The 25,187-nt window shown below is 48.3% G+C and overlaps 1 protein-coding gene and 1 long non-coding RNA gene across 2 annotated transcripts in view; one reads left to right on the top strand and one right to left on the bottom strand.

Annotated features, from left to right (window-relative positions):
• The window catches only part of MTMR12 (myotubularin related protein 12), a 66,184-nt gene extending 42,302 nt beyond the window's left edge, over positions 1–23,882 (bottom strand). Inside the window, exon 1 of the mRNA XM_004017068.6 lies at positions 23,736–23,882. Within this exon, the coding sequence (XP_004017117.3) occupies positions 23,736–23,816 (81 nt within the window). The 5' untranslated portion in view covers positions 23,817–23,882. The remainder of the gene's footprint in view (positions 1–23,735) is intronic.
• On the top strand, positions 5,855–9,184 carry LOC132657967 (uncharacterized). The gene is made up of 2 exons (XR_009596803.1): positions 5,855–6,106; positions 6,617–9,184. It is a non-coding gene; the product is annotated as an uncharacterized LOC132657967 (long non-coding RNA).
• Positions 23,883–25,187: the final 1,305 nt, after the last annotated feature.

Raw genomic sequence — 25,187 nt, 5'->3', positions numbered from 1 at the left:
AAAGAATGACACACATGAAGAAGATAGGTGGAGACAAAAGACCGCCCCCCAAACAAACAAGCAGTCCTGGCCTGGTCTCCATGGATTTCCAGGCTCTGGTGATGCCCAACCACGCCTCTGGCCCACAGTTCCAAGCATCACATCTGTATCTTTATAACAGACTCCCTTGTGAGCCAAAGCTAGCTACAGCGATTCTGCTGACCATCACCAACGGTACTGACTTCGGTCAACTGCACCAGTAACAGAAACCAGAGATGAAGGAATCACGTCATGCAACATGTCAGTGTGCAGTATGTCCAGGGCTCTAGGATTAGGAACCGACATCAGAGACACCATCTCACACGAGTAAGACTGGCGGGAATCACACGCCAGACCTAGCACCTGCCACTTCCAACTGTGTGGATTTTAGGTGAGGACGTATGAGGTCTCCAGGCTGTAAAGCCTCACAGGGTTTCACCATTATTCAAGCGGAGAGAGCCCCCCCTGAATGGCGTGCCTTGGCAGCTACCCCCACAATCTCTGCATGACTTCTCAGGGTGTAGGGGCGCATATTACTCCCTGCTCTACCCTTTCCCACATACCAGGTAAAGCAGAAACTACCTTAAAAACAAAACACCCCACGGACTTCAAGTGGTTAAGACTCCCGCTTCCACTACAAGGGGGGGCAGGTTCGGTCCCCAGTCGGGAAACTAAGATCCTGCGTGCTGCATGGCGTGCCAAAAAAAACCCCATAATGTTCTTAGCCTTGTCATTTCCAAACTAAGTCCTACAGTGTATGTATTTGCGCGCACACACACACACACAAATATATATGTATATGTATTGTTCAGTCGCTAAGTTGTGTCCAACTCTTTTCGATACCATGGACTATAACCCGCCAGGTTCCTCTGTCCATGGGATTGTCCAGGCTCTTGCTGGACAGAATGCTGGAGTGGGTTGCCATCTCCTTCTCCAGGGGTCTTCCTGATTCAAGGATTGAACCCGCGTCTCCTGCATTGGCAGGGAGTTTCTTTACCACTGAGCCACCTGAACACCTATATATACGTTCAGAAGTATATAAAAGCAGGGGATGCTAGGCTTCTAAAGATAATTGAAGTTTGTACGTGAAAAAGAAGAAGGAGATTTATAAGAAACAAAGGTAACTGAATGAATCTCTAGCCAGTGCTAGGCAAACAGGAGCTCACAGTCCAGTGGGGAGACGAGACAATACTAACACACTGTACCGCCATATGCGACTGGATGATGCTTTAACGAAGGCTCTGACGGGGACTCCAGGAACACAGAAGTGGGGACCTGACTCAGTAGAGGGACCAACAGAGGGTGGGGGAAGGGCAGACTGTTCAAGCAGTCTCCCTGGAAGTGGCTCACAACGAGTGTGCAGGAGTTCAACAGACGGACCAGCAGAGAGAGGAGGGAAGGAAAGAGAAGGTGCAGACACGGTGACAAGGAAGGCCGTTTTAAGGAGCCTGGGCTTCATCCCGTGGGCTGTGAGGAGCAAGGAGGTTAAGCAGACTGCACTAAACACATGGTGTTTACTATCTGCAACAAGTGTCTCTCAGGCAACAGCACAGGACCAAGTCAGAAACCTGGGTGGGTTCTAGCCTCCTCCGGAGCAAGCGGGACCATCTGGGCAAGTGTCCTGGCCTCGGGGTGCCCACTGAAGAGAATGCAATCAGGAGCTCACTGCCTGCCTTATGACCACATCGTGACAGCGCAGTGAGCCTCAGTATTTGTGCTCTCAAAGGAGGCAGGGTCCGTGGTGGCTCACCCTCACTAGAACGGCAAAGGAAGACCCCTGCAGACCAGCCCTCGATTCTAAAACACGGGCAAGACAGGGCACTCCGATCTCAGAGGGGAGAAGATAAATCTACCAGAAGCATTTCCTCGGAGAAAAAAGGAAAGGACTGGAGGCCTCTTCCCCTCATGGAAAAAGGGAAACTGGAGACTCACCCTTGTTTTTTCCAAATGCCCCAGAAGCTTATTACACATTTTTCACTTTAACAGTAGGGACTCCTTGGTACTTCCCTGGTGATCCAGTGGCTACGACCCAGTGCAGCCAAATAAATAAATAAATATAAATATATTTTGTAAGGAGTAGGGACTCCTCCTCTTCTCTGGAATAATGTTAAATACATTCTGATGCTGGCAACAAGTTGCTGACCAAAAACTGATCTGAGAGAAAGGAAAACCCACCGAGCAGCTAGGTCGTGGAAGAGCCAAATATCTCATGAAGTGTGTGGGAAATTTCAGCATGAGAGGCGGCGGCAGAAAAACCACCAAGATTTCTAACACTGCTTGACTTCCTACTAAAGCTGCCACTATTCATCAGACTTCCTTCAGCTGCAGACAGGGAGAGGAGAGGTCAGAATAATGCAGTAAGATACACACTGCTGCCGACAAGCTAGTGTTCAACAAAGAGGAGTCTAACCAACCAATACATGTGAGCCCTTGCCTCGAATGCCACTAAATAACTTTGTGTGAGTGTGCTGTTAGCCATTCAGTTGTATCCAACTCTCTGTGACCCCATGGACTGGGACCCACCAGGCTCCTCAGTCCATGGGATTTTCCAGGCAAGAATACTGGAGTGGACTGTCATTCCCTTCTCCAGGGGATCTTCCCAACCCAGGGATCAAACTTGGGTCTCCTGCATTGCAGGCAGACTCTTTACCATCTGAGCCACTAGGGAAGCCTAAACAAGTAAACAGCTTTATTTGTCCAAAACACAGATCATACAGCAACCTCAGCTATTTGAAACACTGCTGAAAATCCCAAAGTGAAAAAAGACTTCTGAGCAGTAAAGACAGGTGTGTTCAAGTCTGTACACGGCAATCAAGGCCCTCCACAAGCTGTCAGTCTCAGCTTCCACTTCAACTGCATACATTTAACTATAATAATAAGTCACATTTATTAAGTTCTATGATGTGTCAGATAAGTGCTCATCATAAGTATCTCATCAATCTGCATAACACCAGAATTGGTACTGCTTCCATTTTACAGATGCAGAAACTGAGGCTTAAAGAGGTTCAGGAACTTCCCTTTAATAGGAAAATAAGTCACTAACCAAGGGTTCGGCCCAAGCCCTGACTAACTCCAGAGCCCACATTCCTTGCCGCTGTGTTCCAACAAACACGGTCTCTAGTTTCCTACCACAAAACATCCATTGCATGCAACAGAAAACCAGTCTCCTGCTACAAAACTCATTAGAACAAATTAGAAAAATTCCCTTACGAGAACTGTACTCCACTGTACAAGGCTTTGCCTCATACAGGACAAAAGCACGTGAAAGCAAGTGTCAGCTGCGTGCCTGAGAATCTGCTGAGAGACTGTGGGGCAGCCTGGCTGTTTCACTCCACTGGTTCTCGGAGTTTTCTCTAGTGTCTTACCAAGTTCATATTCAGGATGTGCACATCTCAAAAGTGTGGAGGACCTAGAATCTTGGCAAAGGGGGAAAAAGGGACCTTGAAAAGAATGGGGCGGGGGTCTCTACCGTGAAGCTCTCCTAGGCCAGATGCTTGTAAATGTTCATGTCAACCCTTCACTGCTTACAAGGGCTCTGAGTCAAAAACCAAAGTTGTTATTCTCAGTTTAATTTCATCCAGGCAGAAGGGCAAATTCCAAGAGGCAACATAACATCCCTAAAGGTTCCAAAACACAGTTTCTTTCGATCACATCTGGCACCAAGTGCTAAAAAGACACAATACAAACATTTTTATTTCCTCTAAGTCGCTCCACTGCTCTAAAATGGACACTTAATACTCTGCTTTTTCCGCTAGAATAGAAAATCAGAGGGGGAAGATGCATTTGTGGCTATATATTAGGTGGCAATCCACATGTATCTCAGAACAAAATTTACCTTTTTTTAAAGCAGAGTTGTAGTTTTAAAACAGCATAGTACTAAGAATTTAAGTTTTGTCTTTCCCCTGGTTTCTCCAAACTTCTCTCCGTGCATGTATTGGAAACAAGTAATACAGACTTGAGGCAACAGTCCAAACCCAGCTCTGGTACCTACAGACATGCATTTGGGCTTGCCATTTAACCTGACTGAGCTTGGTTTCCTCCTGTGTGAATGGAAACAACACTACCTAGTATGAAGTTATCAACAGAAACGGGTGTAAACATCTGGCATACATGTTCAGTAAATGAGATCTGTTACAACTATTGGACTGAGCAGAATCTGTCCTTCTTGATTCCTTTCTTTTTCTCTTCCTTTCCTCTGATGATTAAATAAAGATTTCAACATACTACTTAAGAGCTACAGTTATTTAAGATTCTGCATGAGCAGAATAATTTCTGCTTCTCTTGTCAATCCTATTTCCCACATTAAACGAAACTGACTCCACTCAGGAGACTTCTCAATTCTTTTTTCTGTGGATCAGAAAACTGCCATTAGCAACACCCAGACTGGTCCTAATTCCATTAGATTTTGACTACACAGGACTATCTGAAGTCATGGAAAAAGAAACGGCCTTTTTCTATTAATAGGACTTGTTTTCTACAATGAGTTAGCTCTGGTCATTTGGTGTCTTTTTCTTCTGCAATAGAAAGTACTCTGAACCCACTTACAAGACCAAAAGAATAAACTAACAGCTTCCTTAAGAGAACACCACATCTGAGGAAGAGACTGCTCAGGCCCAGAGACAAAAGGAGAGTTTTCTCAACTACAGAGTTTATTCAAAGTAGGTTAAACTGAGAATTCCCTGGTGGTCCAGTGGTTTAGACTTGATACTTTCACTGTCGTGGGCCTGGGTTTGATCTCTGATAAGGGAACTAAGATCACGCACACACACACACAAAGTAGATTAAGCTACTGAAAGTTGGCGACAAGCTGAGAATAAAAACTTAAATTAAGTACTTCTGCACTGGAATTTAAAGAGACATACTGCAGGCTAATATCAATAATATCTAATATCTACATCACTAATATCTTACCTGTTTATCACTTCAAAAATGGTACCATCACCGTCAACCACCCCTTCACCCCTGAAATCAAAATATACACCAGTCCTGAGAAGAGAAATTATCCAGGGGACTCCAATAAATCAGGGTGTGTAAACAAGAATGAAAAGGAAACCCTCCCCTTAGAGAAAAAGTGGAATTCTCCCTTTTCTCTGGGAAGCCACCTGTACAGGTCGGGGAGCAGGCGGGGAACACAGAATGGAGAGTTCTCGCATCTTACATCTCTTTCTACATCTCTTTCCCTTACATGTTTTTACAGTTTTTTTTTTTTTTGGACCCCATAAAAAAACACAGAAAGAACTAACAAATATGGAGATAATATTTTAATATTTCAAAGTGTTTTCTCTTTTTTTGAGAAACAAGAGTTGTAACATCTGCTGTTGCTGATCCTGGGGGAATGAGCATAGCTGAATGGAGAAGAGGGGAAGTGGTTAACAATAAGGCAAAGCCCACGTCTGGATGCGCCAAGGGTTACGGGACACAATAAAATTCCCACGTGTACATGCTCCTCTTGATCAAGCTGAGTTCTCAATGCGTAATAAGCTGCTGTCATCATGGGCAAATTTACTGGGTGAGTGATTAAAGGCTATCCAACTTGACCTTTACAACTGGATGAGAAAATACAATCTCTTCCTTAATGACATCACAAATTACTCCATCGTGACTCAGAGGTTGCTGGTGGACTGCAGAAATCACAAGTGTCCACTCTATGAACGTCAAAGCGGCTACTCTCAAGGGCCAGCCATTACGGAGGCTGAGAGGAGAATAATAGTAACAAACATTTCTAGAGCCTTACATACCAGGCACTGTTTAAAGGGCTTTATACTTATTAACTCATTTAATCCTCACAGCAACCCTTGAGGGAGGGCTCTTATACCCACTCTTTCCTCCACTCTGCAGGTGAAGACACTCAGCTAGCATGTGGTGCAGGTGGAAGTCAAACCTGACAGCCGGCTCAACCTCCATTCCTACACGAGGCCACATTACTTCTTCTGTGGAATGAAGGAAACAAAGGAAAGCAGCACAGGAAGGTCACTGAATGTATCTGCTAGACAAGCATCACCGGAAGAACCCAAAGCGTTCGGTGTTCAGTCGTGTCTAATTCTGTGCTTCCCAATGGACTGTAGCCTCTGCCTGTGGGATTTTCCAGGTAAGGATATTGGAGCGGGTAGCCATCCCCTTCTCCAGGGGATCTTCCGACCCAGGGATCAAAGTTGGGTCTCTCACATTGCAGGCAGATTCTTTACCATCTGAGCCACCTGGGAAGCCCCAGGAAAAGCCTCAAATTGTTGTGGAGAGGGAAAGAGACTGAAAGAAAGAAAAAAACAATACATCTACCCCCAGGAGAAATGGCTGCTGTGTGGGGAAGAACTCAGGGGCTTTCTCAACACCAGCTGAGAGCTCACCTCTTACGACTCACTCCAATCCATCCTTCAAGGCCTAGGTCTCTGTCACTCCAACCAACCCTCGAGAGTTCCGTGAGAACCTTGTGCGGTCCCACACTCCATGAAAGGCCCCAAGGCAAATAACACAGTATGGCCTGGGCTACCCTGTGCTTCCCTTCAAAAGCATATCATCTAGGAGTCCTCTTTACATCTCCTTCCCCTTCACCCTCGGTATCCAGTCTTTGACCAAATCCTATCGGTATTGCCTATTACAGACACCCAGAGCCCATGCTCCTCTCTCACCTCCACCAGGACCAGCCTAGTCCAGGCTGTCATCATCGCCCACATGGACCAGTGCAGCAGCTTTCCAACTGCTCAGCCTGCATCTGCCCCTCTGGCACCCACTGCCCACCCTGGAGGGGCAGTGACCCCTCAGGACACAGCCTGCTCTGGGTGACCGGTGGGAGAAGGACAACGACCTGACAAAGCCCACCAGGTTCTGCACAGCCTGGTGCCTGCCTCCCTGTCCAGCCTGGTCTCCCACGCCCTCCTCCTCTGCCTGCATGTCGGCCACACTGGCCTTCCGTCAGCCTCTAGTACCTGCCAAGCTCCTTCCTGCCTTGAATCCAAGCCCCTGCATGGAATGCTTCTCCTCTCTGCTCTGTGAGTTTCTGTGTATCCATCAGACCTCAGGACAAGGGTCATTTCCTCTGGGAAGCCTTCTCTGCCATCAGGCTCTTTAAGCCCTGTGTATCTTTCCCTCTTAGCACTTGTCACAACTGCAGTATCACATTTGTTTATGTAATTATTTAAGTCTATCTCCCCATCAGTTTATAAACTCTTTGAGGGCTGGCTCTGTTTTTCTGTTCACCATATTGCCCCAGAATCCAGTGTGTGTGCGTGTGGGTGCTAAGTCGCTTCAGTAGTGTCTGACTCCTTGTGACCCCATGGACTGTAGCCCACCAGGGTCCTGTGGGTTCATGCCCTCTTCCAGCAGATCTTCCTTACCCAGGGATCAAAGCCATGGCTCTTATGTCTCCTGTATTGCCAGGCGGCTTTGTTATCACTAATGCTGCCTGGGAAGTCCCAGCACAGGCCCTGCAAACAGTAAGTGCTCAAAAGATTTCACTAAGTAAGTTAGTTAATAATGACTTTAAGTAATGAGAGGTCTTTAAACCACTCCAGCGGGGGCCAGGGAAACATTTGGAAGATTAAGAGACAATATCTAGGCTTGGGCATTAACACAGGCGGCATCACCAAATGCTCTCATATTACTGGAAAGAACATTCCATTGAAGACTGTCATGCATATGATATTCATCCAGAAAGAAAGTCGTGAAGCCTGTCCAGTGAGAGAGGCAGGGCAGCAGCCACCATGGATGGACTTGGTGTCCTCCCAGGATCTCACAGGCAATTCAACCAGCGCCCAGGGACGGCTGCTTCTATCCTCTCCCTCTTCTCTGGAGCAGTGGGAGCTTCTTAACTGTCACCTGGTTTCAGCAAAGGGCCCTGGGCTTCCCATTAACCCTCTGCTCCTTCTGCCCTTCAACTGTGACACTCCCTGTCCAGCTGCCTTATCAGCAAATGGCCACAGTCTTATTTCCAGAACTGGACACGTGGGATAAAATCCCTCACTGACCCCAACTGCATATCATGTTCAATGCATAAGAAAAGAAGGCTAGGAAAGTACAGTTCTTTTAACAATCAAGCAGAACTGGTTCTACTAGTTATGCTGACAGACTTTTTTCTCTGCCACAGGCCAAAAAGGAACTCAATTGGAAAGTGATGCAAATTTTCAACAAATGGGGTGTTAACCAAGGCCCCTGTGGTTTGTGCAGCACCTCTCTGAGTTCTGACAGAGCTTGCTATTATCACAAGAGTGTAGCAGAGACTGCCAGCTGGTGCTGGTCACAGAACATCCAAGTCTTCAAACCTGGGAATCCTAGAGGCCTGCATTCAATCAGAACAGCAGCTTGAAATAAACGGAGGGAGGGCAGTTATGCCAGAGGGGTGGGATCAAGGTTGGGGTTTTTTGGTAAATTGCTTATTTCAATATTTACCCCAATGCTATGGCTACCTTTGTTTGTTTGTTTTAAAAGGGGATAAGGGCATAAACAGCAGGTCTTCCAGTTTCCATACATTTTACCCCACAGCTCAAAAGGAGCTACCTCTGTTCCTGCTGCACTTGGACAATCAACAGTTCCCAGGACTTGCTGCCCCGACATGGCCTAGGAACCCCGCCCCGCGCTGAGCCAGAGGCACTCCCATTCTGGCCACTTGTGTGCCAGACAAGATGTGAGAACTGCCACCCATTCTCCAGCAAGCTTGCGGCCCAAAGGAGACACGCCCTCTGGGACCCACCTCACACAGCTGGCCCAGCATGGATTCCTTTTCCATTTTTTTTTTTTAATTATGGCAACAGTCACATAATATAAAACATAATATTTTAACTATATTCAACTGCACTGTTCAGTGGCACTAAGTACATCCGCCTTGTTGTGCAACTGGTCCAGCATTTAAAAGGCGTCCACCTGATCGCTCAGACTTTCGTCTCTCAGAAGGAGTGGCACAGATCACAGGGCTGCAGTGAGCCTGTGGAGCGAAACCAGTGAGTCAACACTCAAGCTGTGTGTCTGGTTCCTCAGAGGCGCAAGGTGGACCTGCCTCCAATGAATACCAGCTGATTCCAACAACCAGCTTCCAGGTAGGCTAACCACCAAACACCCAGGATAAAAGATGAAGAACTGACTTCAGCATTCAAGACATTTATATGGACACATAAAAAAAAAATAATAACTGGAAAACTGGGGAATCAGTGCTATAAATATTCATTCATTATGCTAAGTCACTTCCGTCATGTCTGACTCTTTGTGACCCCAAGGACTGTAGCCTGCCAGGCTCCTCTGTCCATGGGGATTCTCCAGGCAAGAATACTGGAGTGGGTTACCATGCCCTCCTCCAGGGGAATCTTCTCAATCCAGGGATGGAATCTGTGTGTCTTACATCTCCTACATTGGCAGGTGGGTTCTTTACCACTTGTGCCACCTGGGAAGCCAATAACATATTAATATTAGACACCGACAGAAGGTTCTCTTTTTACCCGTCATCTCACTTAATCCTTTCCACTCTTGACTGACATTACTGCTCCCATTTTAGAGACGAGGAAATCGAGGCTGACCAAGGGTAAGTGAAGCGGGACCTGAGCCTGGGCCTGCCTGCCCAGCACCGTTCCCTTCGCTGCAACAATCCTGGGCCTGCCCACCAACCACATCCTCCCAGGCAACGCTGTCTCCTCCCCCGGCCTTTCAGACGCTCTTTCACCGACTGCACTGTCCTTTCTTAGGCACCCGCTGTACCAGCACAGCAAATGCGGGCGTGAACACCGCGCACAGCCCCACCGTCCCCAGAGCAAACGGTCCGACCGCGGCAGGGGCAAGCGTGACTCCACGTGTGCAGGGCCACGCCGGGGGTGGGCAGGCCACGGCAGGGACGCGGCACCAACACCCAGCACACGTGGAGGGGAGGTCAGAAAAGATGGCTACCCTCAGGAAGTGTCATTTAGGCTGAGACCTGAGAATCAGCAGAAATGAGTTCCGGGCCAAACAACCGACCCACTGTCTGGCTGCTCTTCCTCATCTCCCTCCTGGGCATCTCCTCACAGGTCCTCTGCTCCTTGGGGAAACTCTCCAGCAACCCGTGCTGATGGCCCTCCTCCCCTCAAACGGACCTTTACTCCAGACTCCTCTTCAGGGATCCGGATCTGGACCCCAGACAGCCTCCCAGCTACTCGCACTGGAAAGGCCCTCAGACTCTCCAAATTCCCATTTCTAAATCAGCTCATCACTTCCCCCATCCCTCCCTGAACCTGCGGTCCTCTGGACTCCAGCCCTGCATCCACCCGGCAGTCATTCTCAGCTCTCCCTTGCCTCTCGTATTTCTGTCTGCTCTGCTTTCCCGACAGCTCCAGAAGCCATCTGCACCCGTCAGCCCTGGCTGCTGCACTTACCCCAGCCACCATCGGGCACACTGCACACTTCTGATTACCTTTGCACTGCCTTGCCACTATCCCGCCCTTGGACCCACAGGGCCCCTCATCCCCCTCGCCAGTCCCGCCCAGCCAATTCTCCATCCAGCCCACTGCCACATAGTTCAAGTCCTCTGCAAGCCTTTCTTAGACTGCAATAGTCTCTTTCCTTGTCTGTCTCCCCGAGTGATGCTAAGCAGGGGCTGGAGCTGTACTTTTCGTATTTTTAGCCTCAACAAGATATATGCTCCTAGATAGCAAAATGCCAATAAAAGTCTACTGAAAGCATGCATAACAAAATACAAAGAGAAAAACAATTCTTGATCCTGGTAATATTTTTTAATCCTAAACACAGTTCTTGAGACAATTCTATTCAAACTGACTACCTAATACTGTTGCACACCTATAACTTATATAACGTGTGTGTGTGCTTAGTCACTCAGTCGTGTCCGACTCTTCGCAAGTCCATGAACTGTAGCCTGCCAGATTCCCCTGTCCATGGAATTTTCCAGGCAAGAATACTGGAGAGGGTTGCCATTTCCTTCTCCAGGATCTTCCCGACCCAGGGATCGAACCCATGTATTCTCCACTGGCAGGAGGATTCTTCACCACTGAACCACCTGGGAGGCCCAACTTCTATAATACTGTACACTGACTATACTTCAAACGAAAAAAAGCTTTTTTTAATTTTAAAGCTTAAGAATAAATGAACAAAAACTACTACCTACGTTTGTGATCAGTGGTAAGTATCACTGACCTTTCCTCACACCTCTTCCTTAGCTGGCTTCCTGAAACACACTCTAGTTTCATCAGTAAGGCAGGGGCATGTTCAAAAACAGACTCTGAATCAGAAGCCTGATCACTAAGGATGGAGTTTAGAGACTGAGCGAGTCTATCTACTGTTGAGGCCTAGGAAGCTGGAGAAATCAATTTAGGGTTTGTTTCCTGGAGCCGATTTCCAAGGCTGCGGGCCCCCAACTCCTGGACAGATGACTCTGCACCCTGCCGAGTCAGCCTGACCAGGTACCAGCTTTGCCGCTGACCACAGCTCGACTCTGCTAACAGTACACTGCCTTGGCAGGTGGAGATAAGCAACAATTACTGTTACACTGAAGCACGATGTCAGCATCTGACACACTGACACACTCTGTCTGGACTCAAGGTCCCAGACCACAGACATGATGCAGTTCGAGACCGGGTTTTAAGGACTCTGCTCTTTACACATCATGCAAATCAGTTCTCAGCCACAAGCAGTGTTCATTTCACAGGGCGAGCTGGGAACTCTCAGGAGCACTTCAGGCTAAACATCCATTATCCACAGAAACAGACTAACTTAAACATGTAAATATGTAATTAGCAGAGGTTTTACTATGTCCTATTTCACATGCCCTGTGTCGTTTGTCTTAACAACAATCCCATAAGGAATTTTCATTCTTACTTCACAGATAAAACCAGTGAAGCTCCAGGAGGTTAGATGATGTGCCCAGGCTCAGAGGGCTAAACAGGTGGTGAAGCTAGAACTCAAGACTTCAGACCCCAAGTTTGGTCCTTCTGATTCATAAACTGTGATTCCATAAGAGTTTATTAAGACATAACTCCCATACCAAAAAATTCACCCATTTAAAGTATACAAATCGAGGTGTTTATCAGTCCACTCACAGGATTGTACAACTGCCACCAGAGTCAACTCTAGAATATATTCAGGTACCCAAAGGTGCCTTTACCCAAGAGCAGTCACCCCATTCTTCCCACAGCCCTAGGCAGACAATCTTAAACTTTTCTCTTATTACAAAATAGTACTATTAAGTGTCTCGTCGACTCTGACAAGTCTCCAGGGCAGGGGAAACAGGCAACAACCTCCCACGGCGCCCTTACCGCCAACTCCCCCACCACCAACAGCTGAGCCAGACCTCATTCATGTATCATTCTAAATCCTTTCTCTCCCATTTAGATCTCCTGCTAGTCCCCCTTATCTCAGATTTTTTTGAAGGAAGAAAGTAACTGCTCGCCAAGATGATCCCTGGTAAAGCCCTCACCTGTTTTGACAGCTCATCACCCACTGCACAGCAGTGGAAGGCTTATCAGTGCTTCTTAGCAAGGATCACTCTTACCAGGCACTCCCCAGGCCTTTAAATAATCCAAACCCTTTATCACATTCTCCCTGGTAGGAAACTCAAGCTAGAGAGGAAATGGTGAGCCCGTGGGCAGCATAAGCCTCAAAACCCACAGATCTGACCTCGCCAAAGAGCTGGCTCAATTCCAGAAGACAGGGTCTGAGCTCAGGAGCTGCCTGAGGAAGCTAAGGGCGGCCCAAGACACACTGCAGGCAACAGCTGGGCTTCAGGCATCCATGCAGGTCAACAGCCTACCAACCTCAGCACCACAGTGACAGTGAAAAGGAATATTTTTAGGCAAAACATCTCCTGCCAAAGCAGACTCTTGGGGCACAAAGACCCAGAGTCAAATCAGTGATCACGCTGAAGTTCCTCGTATAGTTCTCAACCTCAGCCCCCAAAGCTCACTCTGCAGGAGAGGGGAACACGACCCGAGTGAAGGGCCCGCCAGCGACCTTCTGAGGCCCTCTCCCATGGGGGCCGAGCCACCGCCCATTCACCCTCCCTGAAGCCACCATGAGCTCCACAAGGCCACGCTGAGTGGTGGGCACTACGGCCCTGCCCTGGAGGAGCTTACAGTCCTGTCGGGGAAATAAGAGCCGCAGACACAGAGCACAAAGGAGTCGACAGTAAACGCTCGATGGCGCCATCGAAGCCCGTAGCCACAGTCAGCCTGTGCCACAGAGGCAGAGCAGGGAGGCCGCCAGGCACGAGGAAAGACCTGGGAACACAAAGGGGCTGAAGGAACAGGAGCCCTCGGCTCCGCCTGGCCGGGGGCCTTCACACTGCACTTCTCACACCCTCTCTTTTCTGGTCTGTCTCTATTCTTGGGCTTCCTCTGTGATTTCATCTGAAACAGCAGTTCTTAAGAGGGGCTGAAGGAAGAGATGCTAGCGAACTGAAAAATACTACAGGTTCCTACTGCAGGTCTCCCTCCCACTCCCCACACACCCCCACATACACCCTTCCCACCACCCCCGGGGGTCATATCTGAATCTCTAAAGCAGGACTGGGGACACTGAGTTTTGAAAAAGTTGTTCAAGAATCATGCTGTGGGTTTTTCTTTTTTAAAAAAGCTCCTTGAACAAAATATTGTTTAAAAACACTTGCCTAATCCAGGAAATGAGACCCAAAGAGGTGAAGGGGCTTTCTCAAAGACACTCAGATAAGAAATGGCCACAGCCCAAGGTTCCTGAATCCAAGCTATTGCTCTATCAACAAACCAGAAGCAGGCAGAATCTGGGTGAGCCTGGGAACGGTGCTGAAGTTCGGACCAGTGAAAGGGGCAGGGGGCATGAAAGACCCTTAACTAGGAAAATGACATGTCAAGGCAGTGTCCAAAAGGAGCCTGGCCGTGATGTGAGGGGTGTCTGGGGGAGGAGGGCTCCAAAGGGAGCAGTGGCAGGTGGGAAAACCTGTGTAAGGTAAGCAGCTGCAGTTGGTGGCCCCGAGCATCAGAGGAGGTGCTTGGTCTGGACCACACAGTACTGAGGAAATGAGAGAGGTGCTGGCAGCAGCTGGGAAGGAAGGAAGCGGAGCTGAACAGGAGGCAAAGTCCCAGGACCTAAGATGCTGCCCAAACCCCAGGGCCCCCAGCCCCGAGACAAGGGAAGATACTGTTACAGGAGGGCAGAGAGGGCATCCATGACAGCTCACTGAGAAAGAAAACCATGCTGGAAGAGAGATGGGAAGGGCACACACTGTGGGTATGGCAGGATCCCACAGCGGGGACACCGCCCCCAGCTCCAGACTCACGCCTCTGAGAGGGCGAACGAAGAATGATGCTCAAGAGGAACGAAGTCAAGTCTGGCCGTTATCGGGACCCGCTCTAGTGGCCAAAGACAAGGGCACATGAACGAAGACACACAGCTGCGACTTCTGGGGTGAAGACTTAACAGCAAGTACTGCAGTTAACATTTCCGAAGCATTTACTACAAGCCAAGTTGTACTGAGTCAGCAACTCTCCATGGAGGGCCTCACTTGAGACTAACGACATTAGTATGGGCTGGATACTATGACCTTTATTCCCATTATACAGACTAAGAAACTGAGGCTTAGAGAACTTACATACCCAGCCTAAATCCAAACAGTGAGTAGCAAAACTCTGATTCCAAAGCCATGCCCCTCATGACACTGAGAGTGAGGAGGGCAGTGCTGGAATGCACACAAGCGCTAGGAGAAGAGGTCAGAGGCCGGTCACGAGACCACCAAAGTCTATCATTTAAGCTACCTGATGAGACCAACAGCAGCTGCAGGAACACATGGCACTGCCTTCTGTGTGTGCCCTCCTTGTCCCCCTCCAGGGCTGTGCTGGGCTGTGCTTAGTCACTCAGTTGTGTCTGGCTCTTTGTGACCCCATAAACTGTAGCTCATCAGTCTCCTCTGTCCATGGGGATTCTCCAAGCAAGAATACTGGAGTGGGTTGTCATAACCCTCCTCCAGGGGATCTTCCCCACCGAGATCGAACCCAGGTCTTACACACTGTAGGCAGATTCTTTACTGTCTGAACCACCAGGGAAGCCCAGGAATACTGGAGTGGGTAGCCTATCCCTTCTCCAGGGGATCTTCCCTAGCCAGGAATTGAGCCCGGGTTTCCTGCATTGCAGGCATATTCTTCACCACCTGAGCTACCAGGGAAGCCCCTCAGGGCTGCTATGTATAGATGTCAGGTCAGCAGAGGAGCTGGCAAGGAGCTGAAAGCCTTGGGGCAGTAGCTCTTCCATGATCTTGGAACAAGAGGAACTGGGGCAAATGAGAAGCTGCCTACAGGCTCACCAAGAGCCAGGCTGACCTACACAGCAGCATCCACAGAAAACAGGGAACAAACTGCAGGTCCCAGCGGTACCCCCGGATTCTACTCTTTAGGACCTGCCGCATTCACAAGGCCCACGTGCACCTTATATAAGAGATGACGACAGATGGTCCGACCACCTGGTCCCCACGCACCTGTGAGTCTTCCAACTTGTCCCTCTTGCTTGCAGCCTCCTCCTCCCCACACCGGAGCCCATGTCAACGCTGCCCTTTCCAAGTCCCACGCAGCCTCCCAATGAGGCCAGATGCTGCTGTGGGGCCGCAGCGGGCCCTCCTCCATGCCCGGGAGCGTCATGCGCTCCTCCCTTGTCAACAGGCAGCACCTACCTCCGTGCAACACAGCCATCTGTCGACGTGCCATCTCACCGGCAGAATGTGGGCCTCCCGAGTGCACAGACTGCTTTTTTCTCTCATTCCTAATTCTAACACAGTGCTTAGCAAATGGTAGCAACACTCAATAATTCTCCCAATTCAAGTTATTGTTTGGGCGTACATGGTGTTTCTGCTCATGCTCAAAATAAGCCTGCCAGGAAGATGGGCACCCAACGTTAGATGAAGATCAAAGGGAGGCTCAGAGAGGGGAAGTCACACCAGGAAGCAGATCTCAAGGGATTCAAGCAAAACAGGGATATGATCTTATGTATGGAGAAAAGGGTAGAAGAGTGAGATTTTTTCATCCAAAAAACTGGGACCATTCCCATCAAAGGCATTCTCAGGGATCTTAAAAAAAAAAAAAAAGCAGCCCTCTCAGCAAAAACAAGAACAAACAAACAAACAAAAATCCAGCAGTTCAGGATCACTGCCTGAAACAGCGGCTGACAATCTGTGACCAGAGAAAAGGCAGACTTCAAAATATGCCACCCCTGTGGCCAGCGCTCTCATGCACAAGCCCTGCTTTTCTCCTGGCCGAAGCCACCCTCTCCCCACAAAGCAAACAAGTGAGGGCTCAGACTTCTCCTCTGAAAGGCCGCCCAGCAGCGAGGTGTACAAGGACTGAAGCGTTTAAAGTCAAAACAGCACTCGATCTGGCTACTGCCTTTGGAGCACGTAAAGAGAATTATTACTCCCAGAGGTGATCTGATTTTCCTTACTCGTATCTTCAGTAAATCATTGACCAGATGTGATAAATGCATAAAATGTGGCCTATGATGGAAAGACTCAGAAATGAGGAGAGAGGAAAAAATAAGTCCACAGAATGAATCCAGCAAAATGTCAAAGGCCAAATGCTAACAATGAAAAAACGCCGACCGCTCAGTGTTCTCATTAGGTTGGAATTTTAAATATAATCAAAGCATTCTCAAAAGTAAAAAGGAAATAAGAAAAGAGGAAAAGAAACTTTCAGAGATAGTGAAAAACACTCTAAGAAAGAGTTACCACACAGTGAACTTTCCGGGCACGGTGCCATGGCAACAACGGCAACAACTAAAATACTCCACTGTCATTAACACCTTAGCTTAGGGAAAGATTTCTGTATTCTAAGACTGGTGACTGAGTACTTTCTGGAACCCTCCAGGGGGCTCCTGAGTAAAAGTAACAATGAAAGCCCACATCTCCTGAAGGTTACCCAGCTAGCGGCCAAGTTCTATCTCCTTAAGGTTACCCAGCTAGCGGCCAAGTTCTCTGCTAAGCAGCACCCGCTGTGCACAATCACAGTTCAGATTCATAAATGTTCACATACACCTATCAGATAAGACAGATGTCATTATTTCCACTTTTCCAGTAAAAATACAACTGAGGCTTGGAAGGACTGGCCTCATGCATAGGCAGCAAGACAGAGGAATGACAAGTGGTTGCTTTCCCTGGAGAGTGATGCCCAGGTATGCAGAGGGGACTAGGGGAAGGGGGAGGCCCTGTGGCCCTTCCAGCTACTGGAAAGGTTTGCTCACTGCTGGGGCCCCTCTCCATGTCTACCTCCTCTCTTCTTCCTTCCGAAGCAGCAGCAGATTAGAGGTTGGCAAAATTATTCCGGTTCAATCCTACCTCCCAATCTACCTCAAGAGGCTGATTCTAAGTGATTCATTAAACTACAAACCCTCTGTTCTCCTTGGGGTCTCCAAAAAAGCACATCAGAAGTCACTAGTGTGGACTTCCCTGGTGGTCCAGTAGCTAAGAATCCACCTGCCAGTGCAGAGGACACGGGTTCGATCCCTGGTCTGGGAAGATCCCACATGCTGCAGGGAGGCTAAGCCGTGCACCACAATTACAGAAGCCCATGTGCCCCAGGGCCTGTGCTCCACCACAAGAGAAGCCACTGCAAAGAGAAGCCCTTGGACCACAACTGAAGAGTGGCCCCCACTCGCTGCAAATAGAGAGAAGTCCACATGCAGCAATGAAGACCCAGTGCGGCCAAAAGTAAGTGGAAAAAAAAAAAAAAAAAGACGTCGCATGGAAACCTGAGGGTGGCTCCCTGCTGGAAAACCAGCTCTTAAGTGTCTGCCCTGCTGACAGGAATCAGTGGTACCACCTTCAGTCATGATTACCACAGGGCAGGCTCTAAGTCTTTACACATACTGTGTTTGCAACCGTGTAAGACACAGACCAAGCCTGGACATACTGAAAGAAAAAATGGAAAGAGTCACTTGGGTTATTAGGGTAGCATAATTAAGGTAGCTTCATTTTCCTAACTTCCAAAGTCGGCAATATTGTCTTTATCATAAAAATAAGGTATACATCTTTTATAGTGGTTAAAAAATTTTTTTCTGACCCCCTAAAAACTGAGTCCTCTCTGATGCACACTGTGACACAGGACGGTTTCCTGGGGAAGTAGTCAAAGGACACCAAAATCCCGCTGAGCATGTGCAGAGAAGGACCCAGAACGTCTAAGTGTCTAAGCATGGGTGTCCCACAGCCTGAGACTCTAACAGCACGGCTGGTTTTAAGGTCAGAGACAGAAGCAGGGTGCGGAAGAGTGGTGGCCGCAGTGGGGGCTGTCGCAGTGGCCACTGTGCTGCTGGCTGCAGGCAGGACTGCCTACATTAGTCTCCTGACATCTTCTGGTGCTCTGTCTGCAGAAGCTGTGTGGTGCTGGAAGGGACCCAGGGAGATGCCGCAGGAAGCACAAGCAGCAGAGAAAAAGCGGAAGCTCTGGACAGATCATCAGGCTAGAGCCACAGCTAGGAAAGTGGTCGTTTCAGGAAGAACTCTTCATGTCCTTTAACAGCCTGTGAAGTCACTACCGATGATCTCGAAGCTCAAGGAGAAGAAGTCACAGGATCTAGATTTTGCTTTCAGAGGTACTCCTTTCTTGCTAGAATTGAGGAAGGAGGTCTGTTTCAGGATAAGCCAATCTCTTCTTGTCATCGACCCATCAAAGTCATCAAAATTGGTATTAACAGTTCAATACCATCGTGTTCCACCAAAAAAATAATCTCAATTATTTCATCTGTTCTGGACCCCCAACATCTAGAACAGTGCCAATCACCACCCGGTGCTGAGTAAGTACCTGTTGAACAAATTAATCATATCTCCAATGAGCCCCATATCTGCTCATGATCCCCTGGTGGACAAACTAACAAAAGCCAAGAAAGAAACTGCTGCCAGAGAACAGGAAAAAGCACTCTCATGTGCAAACACCAGGCATGCCTACAAGTATGCTTCACTAACGATATCCCTGGCATTCACAGAGGGATAAGAGAATGGCCCTGGAGTCCGACCACCCTAGTTTAAATCCTGGCACCAACCCTCGCCAGCTGTGACCCTGAGCAAGGAACTCTCTGGGTCTCACTTTGCACGTCTGGACACAAAAAAGAGAGGTCACAGTAGTATTCACCACATAAGACAGATGAGGACGAAATGAGATAAGGAGTTTCTGGGACACAGAAGTGCCTAATCAATACCAGTAAAATTTTTTTTTAATTTTAATATATACCCACAGTTCTAGCTCTGGGAAGCACACAGGATCACAGGTTCACTTCCCCCCACCAAAAGAAACAGCCCTAAGTGAGGAAGAGGCAACCAGATGCATTATTCTCCCTGGGGGAATCAATGCAAAGCATCGGCTCTTAAATCTGGATTTTTTGGACTTTTCTCAGTCTTCACATCTCTTGTCTGTTCTCAAATCTCCGTAAAACCTTTCCTGAACTCCTGTGGGTCTGGCTTAGTCACAGGCACTGCTGGCCTCAGGAGACAGCTCTTAACCCTGCTCTACAAAAGCACTGTACCCATGGGCAGGACAATTAACCCTAAGGGCCTCATTTCCACATCAACAGAACAGACCAAGAGTTCATGGGCAGACTGGGTCATCTCTATATTGTCTTCCAACTCTAAAAATTCACAACTAAGTAACTAATAACTATTACTAGTACGTTCAAGTCAAACACTGACCTAAACTCAACTAGAAAGTACATCTTAACCATATTTGGCACACCACACAAACACGGGCACAAGTAGAGCAGACTCTCAAAGCTGAATTCTTCCTGGTCTTAGTTTCAGAAGGCAACACACAGCACCCCGAGGCATTTATTCAGCTCTCTCATCACAAGAGAACCGGTTCTTATCAAATCAGAACTTTCTCCTAGGACCACCATTTAATGGGGTTTCCCTGGTGGCTCAGCAGTGAAGAATCCGCCTGCAGTGTGGGAGACCTGGGTTCAATCCCTGGGTCGGAAGATCCCCTGGAGAAGGGGATGGCTACCCACTCCAATATTCTTGCCTGGAGAATTCCATGGACTGAGGAGCCTGGCAGGCTACAGACCATGAGGTCGCAGAGAGTTGGATATGACTGAGCAGCTGAGCACACACACCGTGGTGCTTTATTTATTAGTACAAGCTGCCAAGTACAGACAGTAAGCATTTCTAACCACTAAGAATTACCAAAGCAGTTTACAATCTCAAGGTAACTGAGCAGAATACTGACAGTCTTAAGGAAATCAGTTGTCCTTCGGTACCAGAGAAGGTAACTGACCAGAAAACCATTTTAAAACCATACTACCTTCCTGGCCTCTTTGTGCTACCTAACATCTCCCATCACACTGTCTGTCTCTGTTGAGGAAAAGGGGTCTAATTTAAAAAGAAGTTACAGTTGACAACTGACAAGGTAAGACATTTACAATATACATTTCTGGTGAAATGGGCAGATTATAAAATAATGCGATCAGCAATATTAATCCCATTTTGGTAAATATATATATATATATATATATATATATATATGCCCTACACACACATCTGACAGGATAACACTCCAAGTCACTAATAAGCTTGCAATTTTTCCGTTAAAAAAATGTTTGCTTATCTACATTGTCTTATTTTTCTACAATGAACACTAATCGTTTCTGAAATCACCATAATTCAAACACGTGTTTTCTGTACAAGAAAAGAAGAGCTGGCACCCAAACTATAAGCTAACACCTCGCTGAAGCAGAGCTCAGCATCCAGGGTTCCATTCACAGAGGCACCTTGTGCCTGGGCCTATGTTGGGATGAAGGTGCTGACATATTTTCAGGTACCAGCCATTGGGTACCACCAAGACCGGCCCAACTCTCTCCCTCCTGTTCACCTCAGCTTCCAAAACCATCGACTTCCTATTTATCAAATTTATTGATGTGCCACCCTTTGGGCAGAGTTTACAAAACGCGACCAAAGTTCCTAAATTACAGCTCAAGATTTTAACTTGCTCGTTCACTGATTTAGGAGAATCAGTGACAGAAGAGCCAAGTTACCGTGGCAAAGATCCAACGTTAATGGAGGAAGTAAACTCCTATCCCTCATTTTCGGCCGTCCAATGCCAACCCTTTCTGATCACGTGAGAAAAAAAAAAAACCTATTATGTGTAAAAGCATCATCTTCAAACACGTTTACCCAGTTAAGCCTTCTGCTTTTGATACAAAGTGCTAACTCTTGATAGGCTCTTTGGCATACAGAACATAGATCCTGTTAAATCTTACAAGGTCTGATCAGTCAAGAACAAGTTCATCACTGGACACAGGGACCATAAGGCATCTTACATCCTGAAGGTTGTTCTGGTGGCTTAGCGACCTACCAGCAAAGAGCTGTGAGAAATTGCGACCTCCCAGCTCACGAAAGCAAAGTGCGTACAAAGAAGTGATGGGGAAACACATGAAAAGCACTGACAATGAACTCAATGTGAGGGAGAGGAATAGGAACAGCAGAATGACAGTCGTCAGAAGGACTTCTATTAAGCGAGCCAGCGGAAGTTCATCAGACCCAGGGCTCTCAGAGGCACATAGCTACACCTCAAAACCGCTCACACGTATTTCCGATAATGTAATGGCTAGCAAAAGCTACACGATACTTAATGACAAATTGCTTCCTCCCTCTTTCATTCCCTTATCTTCTAAAACTCATCGACAATTTAGGTCAGAGCCTTACACTCTGTCACAAAATATCTTTAGAGACAGATTTCAACAAAGAAGCATAGTGTCTACATAGCATCATTTTATTGCGAGGAAAGAGAACTGCCAAAACTATAAGGGTCTGCAAAATGTGACCACTTCAGGCTTATTTGGGGGTTGACCCACTTCCCTTCCCTAATATCCCTCAAAGAAAATATATCAGGAGCTGAGGGCAAAGAGGGAAAACATGCCTAATTGCAACATGTGTGCTTGGTGGATAAAAATTGGAACATTCTTGAACTCTGGCCACATTTCAGAAGACTTCCACTCGCATTTGAATCTCACTAAAGAGGAAAGGTTAAAAGATCAGTTGCATTTCAACCCAGGCTCAACCAAAAAGACACAAAGAGAAACTGACCACATTACTTACCCTCGATACTATAAAGGGAGCCTGCTGAATATTCAAGATGACCCTGACTCTTTATCAGGCATTTACAGAGGAAGTGGTTTTTATTTTAAAATTAGGACTAAAAATAAGAAGAGTACTCTGCACTGGAAAAAAAAGACACACATTTGAATTTAAAGATACACATGCAAAGGCTTCAGGCCACTCACTGGTGGTTTTACAGAAGCACTCCCTGATGAAGACCTCTCCTCACAGTCCACCTGCCTTTGCTTTACACAGGTGGGAAGACAGCCCAAGAATTTGCCAATGCTTCTGCACCCGTTGCTGATTAAAGTCCTAAGAGAGGAGCAGGGAAAAAAAACTCTTCAGAAATCAAAAATGAAAATGCATCTAATCAAGCATTTGGATCAGGAGCTCAGCGTGGCCTACGAGTTGCAGCCTAACTTCCTCTCCGGGGACTCGGGCATCCCCCTCCCTCACTGGACTCTGCAGGGCTGGTTTCCTTGACGGCCCTCCAACACTCCAGACTCTACCCTCAGATCCCAAGCATCCTTCAAGTCTTTGCTCAGATGCCCAAATGCAAAGAAGAAAAGGGGGTCTTTTCTTTTCCCACCATACTTTTCAACTTTCAATATACCATATAATTGAAAAAAGAAAAGTGTTAGTCTGTCATGTTCAATTCTTTGCGACCCTAAGTACTGTAGCCCTCCAGGCTCCTCTGTCCATCAAGATTCTCCAGGTAAGAATCCAGGAAGGTTGCCATGCCTTCCTCCAGGGCATCTTCCCAACCTAGGAATCATACCCAAGTCCTCTGTGTCTCCTGCATTGGCAGGCAGGTTCTTTGCCCCCTGGGCCATCAGTCAATCCCTATTTTTATCCCACTGGCAACTTCTAATATACCATATAATTACTTATATCTATTTTACCGATTGTTTACTCCTCTCTCCCTCAGATAAGCTCCCAGAGAACAGGGATATTTATTCTGTTTACTGATGTATACCCCAAGCAGTTTAGAACAGTGTTTGGCCCTGAGTAGGAGCTCAAAAAATATCTTCTGAATGAATGAATGAACTTGACACTAAAACTCCAGGAGGAAAGTAAGGAGGTGGAAAGGCTGATGCTGAGGGAGTGAAATCAAAGGGGGAAGAAGCGACAGAGGGGAATTTACAAGGAAGAGACAGATACTGATTGAGGCCGGGACCGACCCCACTTTCTCCCAGTAGTGCTGATGGGAAGCGGGAAGCAGGGCACTGGGTCCCGCCAGCGGCATCATAGCACTCTTAGAAGCAAGCAGCTGAGATAAGCAAGCTCTACAGACTCACTGAGAAATGCCAAGAGCAGGGCAGACCCACCCGCCGGGATTGCAAGCTCTACGCAGGTCCCCGGAGTTGGGGCGGGGGGTGGTCAGTCCCCCCAGCCCTTCCCCTCCCGTGGTGCCCCAAACCCCAGCTCCCCTCTACTGTAGCTAGGAGCCAGCCGGGCCGCAGGACCTTCCCGGCCAGGGCCCCTTCACCTGGTATCCCGGTGAGGTGGGCCCTGCACTCGAGCACCTGCCCGCCCGCGTCGGGGAATCCCACCCGGGCCCGCGAGGAGTCCCAGCGCGCCCCTGGGCCTTCATCCCGCTCAGCTCCCCTCCGGCACACGGGCAAGAAGCGCTCGCGGCCCTCGGGAGGCAGGGAAGGGGCTCCCGGCGCCCCCCGCCCCTGCCACTCCAGCACGACGCCCTGCCCGCGCGACGCCCCCTCACCTCGGGGCGCACGTACGACACGAAAGAGGGCTTGGGCGCCTTGGTGCCGCCGCCACCGCCGACTACTCCTTTTCCCAGCATACCGCCACCCTGGGTACCAGCAACGCGCGGGAGCAGAGGCGGCCGCTCGCAGCGGCCACCAGCACTGGCGGCCGGGGCTCCGCCCATCCCCAGGGCCGCCGCTGCCGCGGCGCCGCCCGCATCCGGCTCCGCCGCCGACACCGCTCGCCCCGCCCAGGCCCGCCCGGGCCCCACCTCCTCTGCGCTTGGGCCCAAGCAGTAGGGAACCCACCGCCGGAGGCCACGCCCCCTCCGTTCGCGACAGGCGGATCTGATTGGCGGATAGTCGCCTTCAGAAAGGCTCCATTCCACCCTCTTGCGGCCAAGCCCGCCCCCATGCGTTCTCTGATTGGCCAAAATGCTCTGCCGGCCGCGCCCACGCCAAGCCCCTCCTTCAATGAACTTGGAGGGATGTTTTCTCTGACCAATCCAAAGGGTTCTCTCCAGATTCCCCGGCGATTGGATAGCAAGAATGTCGCCGTCGCCCAGTGATCCTGCGGTCACTTAAGTTGTGAGCGTTGGTTCACTGCAGTTCTCTTTCCTGTCCCTTTTGGAACAAAACTGCCGAAAGCGTACTGTATGGAACCTCACCGAATGAGTTTCAAATCTCCATCAGTGATGTTCAGGCTTACTGTTTTGAAAAGTGAAAGTAGCTCAGTTGTGACCGACTCTTTGCAACCCCATGGACTATACAGTCCATGGAATTCTCCAGGCCAGAATACTGGAATGGGCTCCAGGGGATCTTCTCAACAAAGGGACTGAATCCAGGTCTCCCACATTGCAGGCGGATTCTTTACCAGCTGAGCCACAAGGGGAAGCCTTACTATTTTAAGTGCAGACAAAAATTAAACAAATCAAGTACTAGGCACTTAGGAATAGGTTTGGATGTTTGATCTTGAAAGGCCTTGTAGACCTCTTTTTTCCTAACTTTTTTGCTTTTTTTAATCTATGGTTCTAACAATATAAAAGCCCTTAAGAGATTTCTTTTATTCACCCTCCCAAGTTAGTGTGTTAGTCGCTTAGTCGTGTCTGACTCTTTGTGACACGACTGTCACAAGAGGAGTCTGCCAGGCTTCTCTGTCCATGGGCTTCTCCAGGCAAGAATACTAGAGTGGATTGTCATTTCCTTCTCCAGGGGATCTTCCTTATCCAGGGATTGAACCTGGATCTCCTGCACTAAAGGTGGATTCTTTACCATCTGAGCTATAGGGAAGTCCTAAGTTAGCAATAAAACCCTCACTGTTAGCGTAGATTGCAAAGAAAATTCATTTAAATTAGACATTTGGCTCCAAGGATTGTATTAGACACAGGTGAATACAACAGGACCCAACTCTCAAAAAATTCAGTCTACTGGAAAAAGCTACTAATAAATATTTGCAGTTACCTTTGTTG

This window comes from Ovis aries, chromosome 16 (genome assembly GCF_016772045.2).
Source record: "Ovis aries strain OAR_USU_Benz2616 breed Rambouillet chromosome 16, ARS-UI_Ramb_v3.0, whole genome shotgun sequence".
Lineage (NCBI taxonomy): Eukaryota > Metazoa > Chordata > Mammalia > Artiodactyla > Bovidae > Ovis > Ovis aries.
This window is presented reverse-complemented; position numbering and strand designations above follow the sequence as displayed.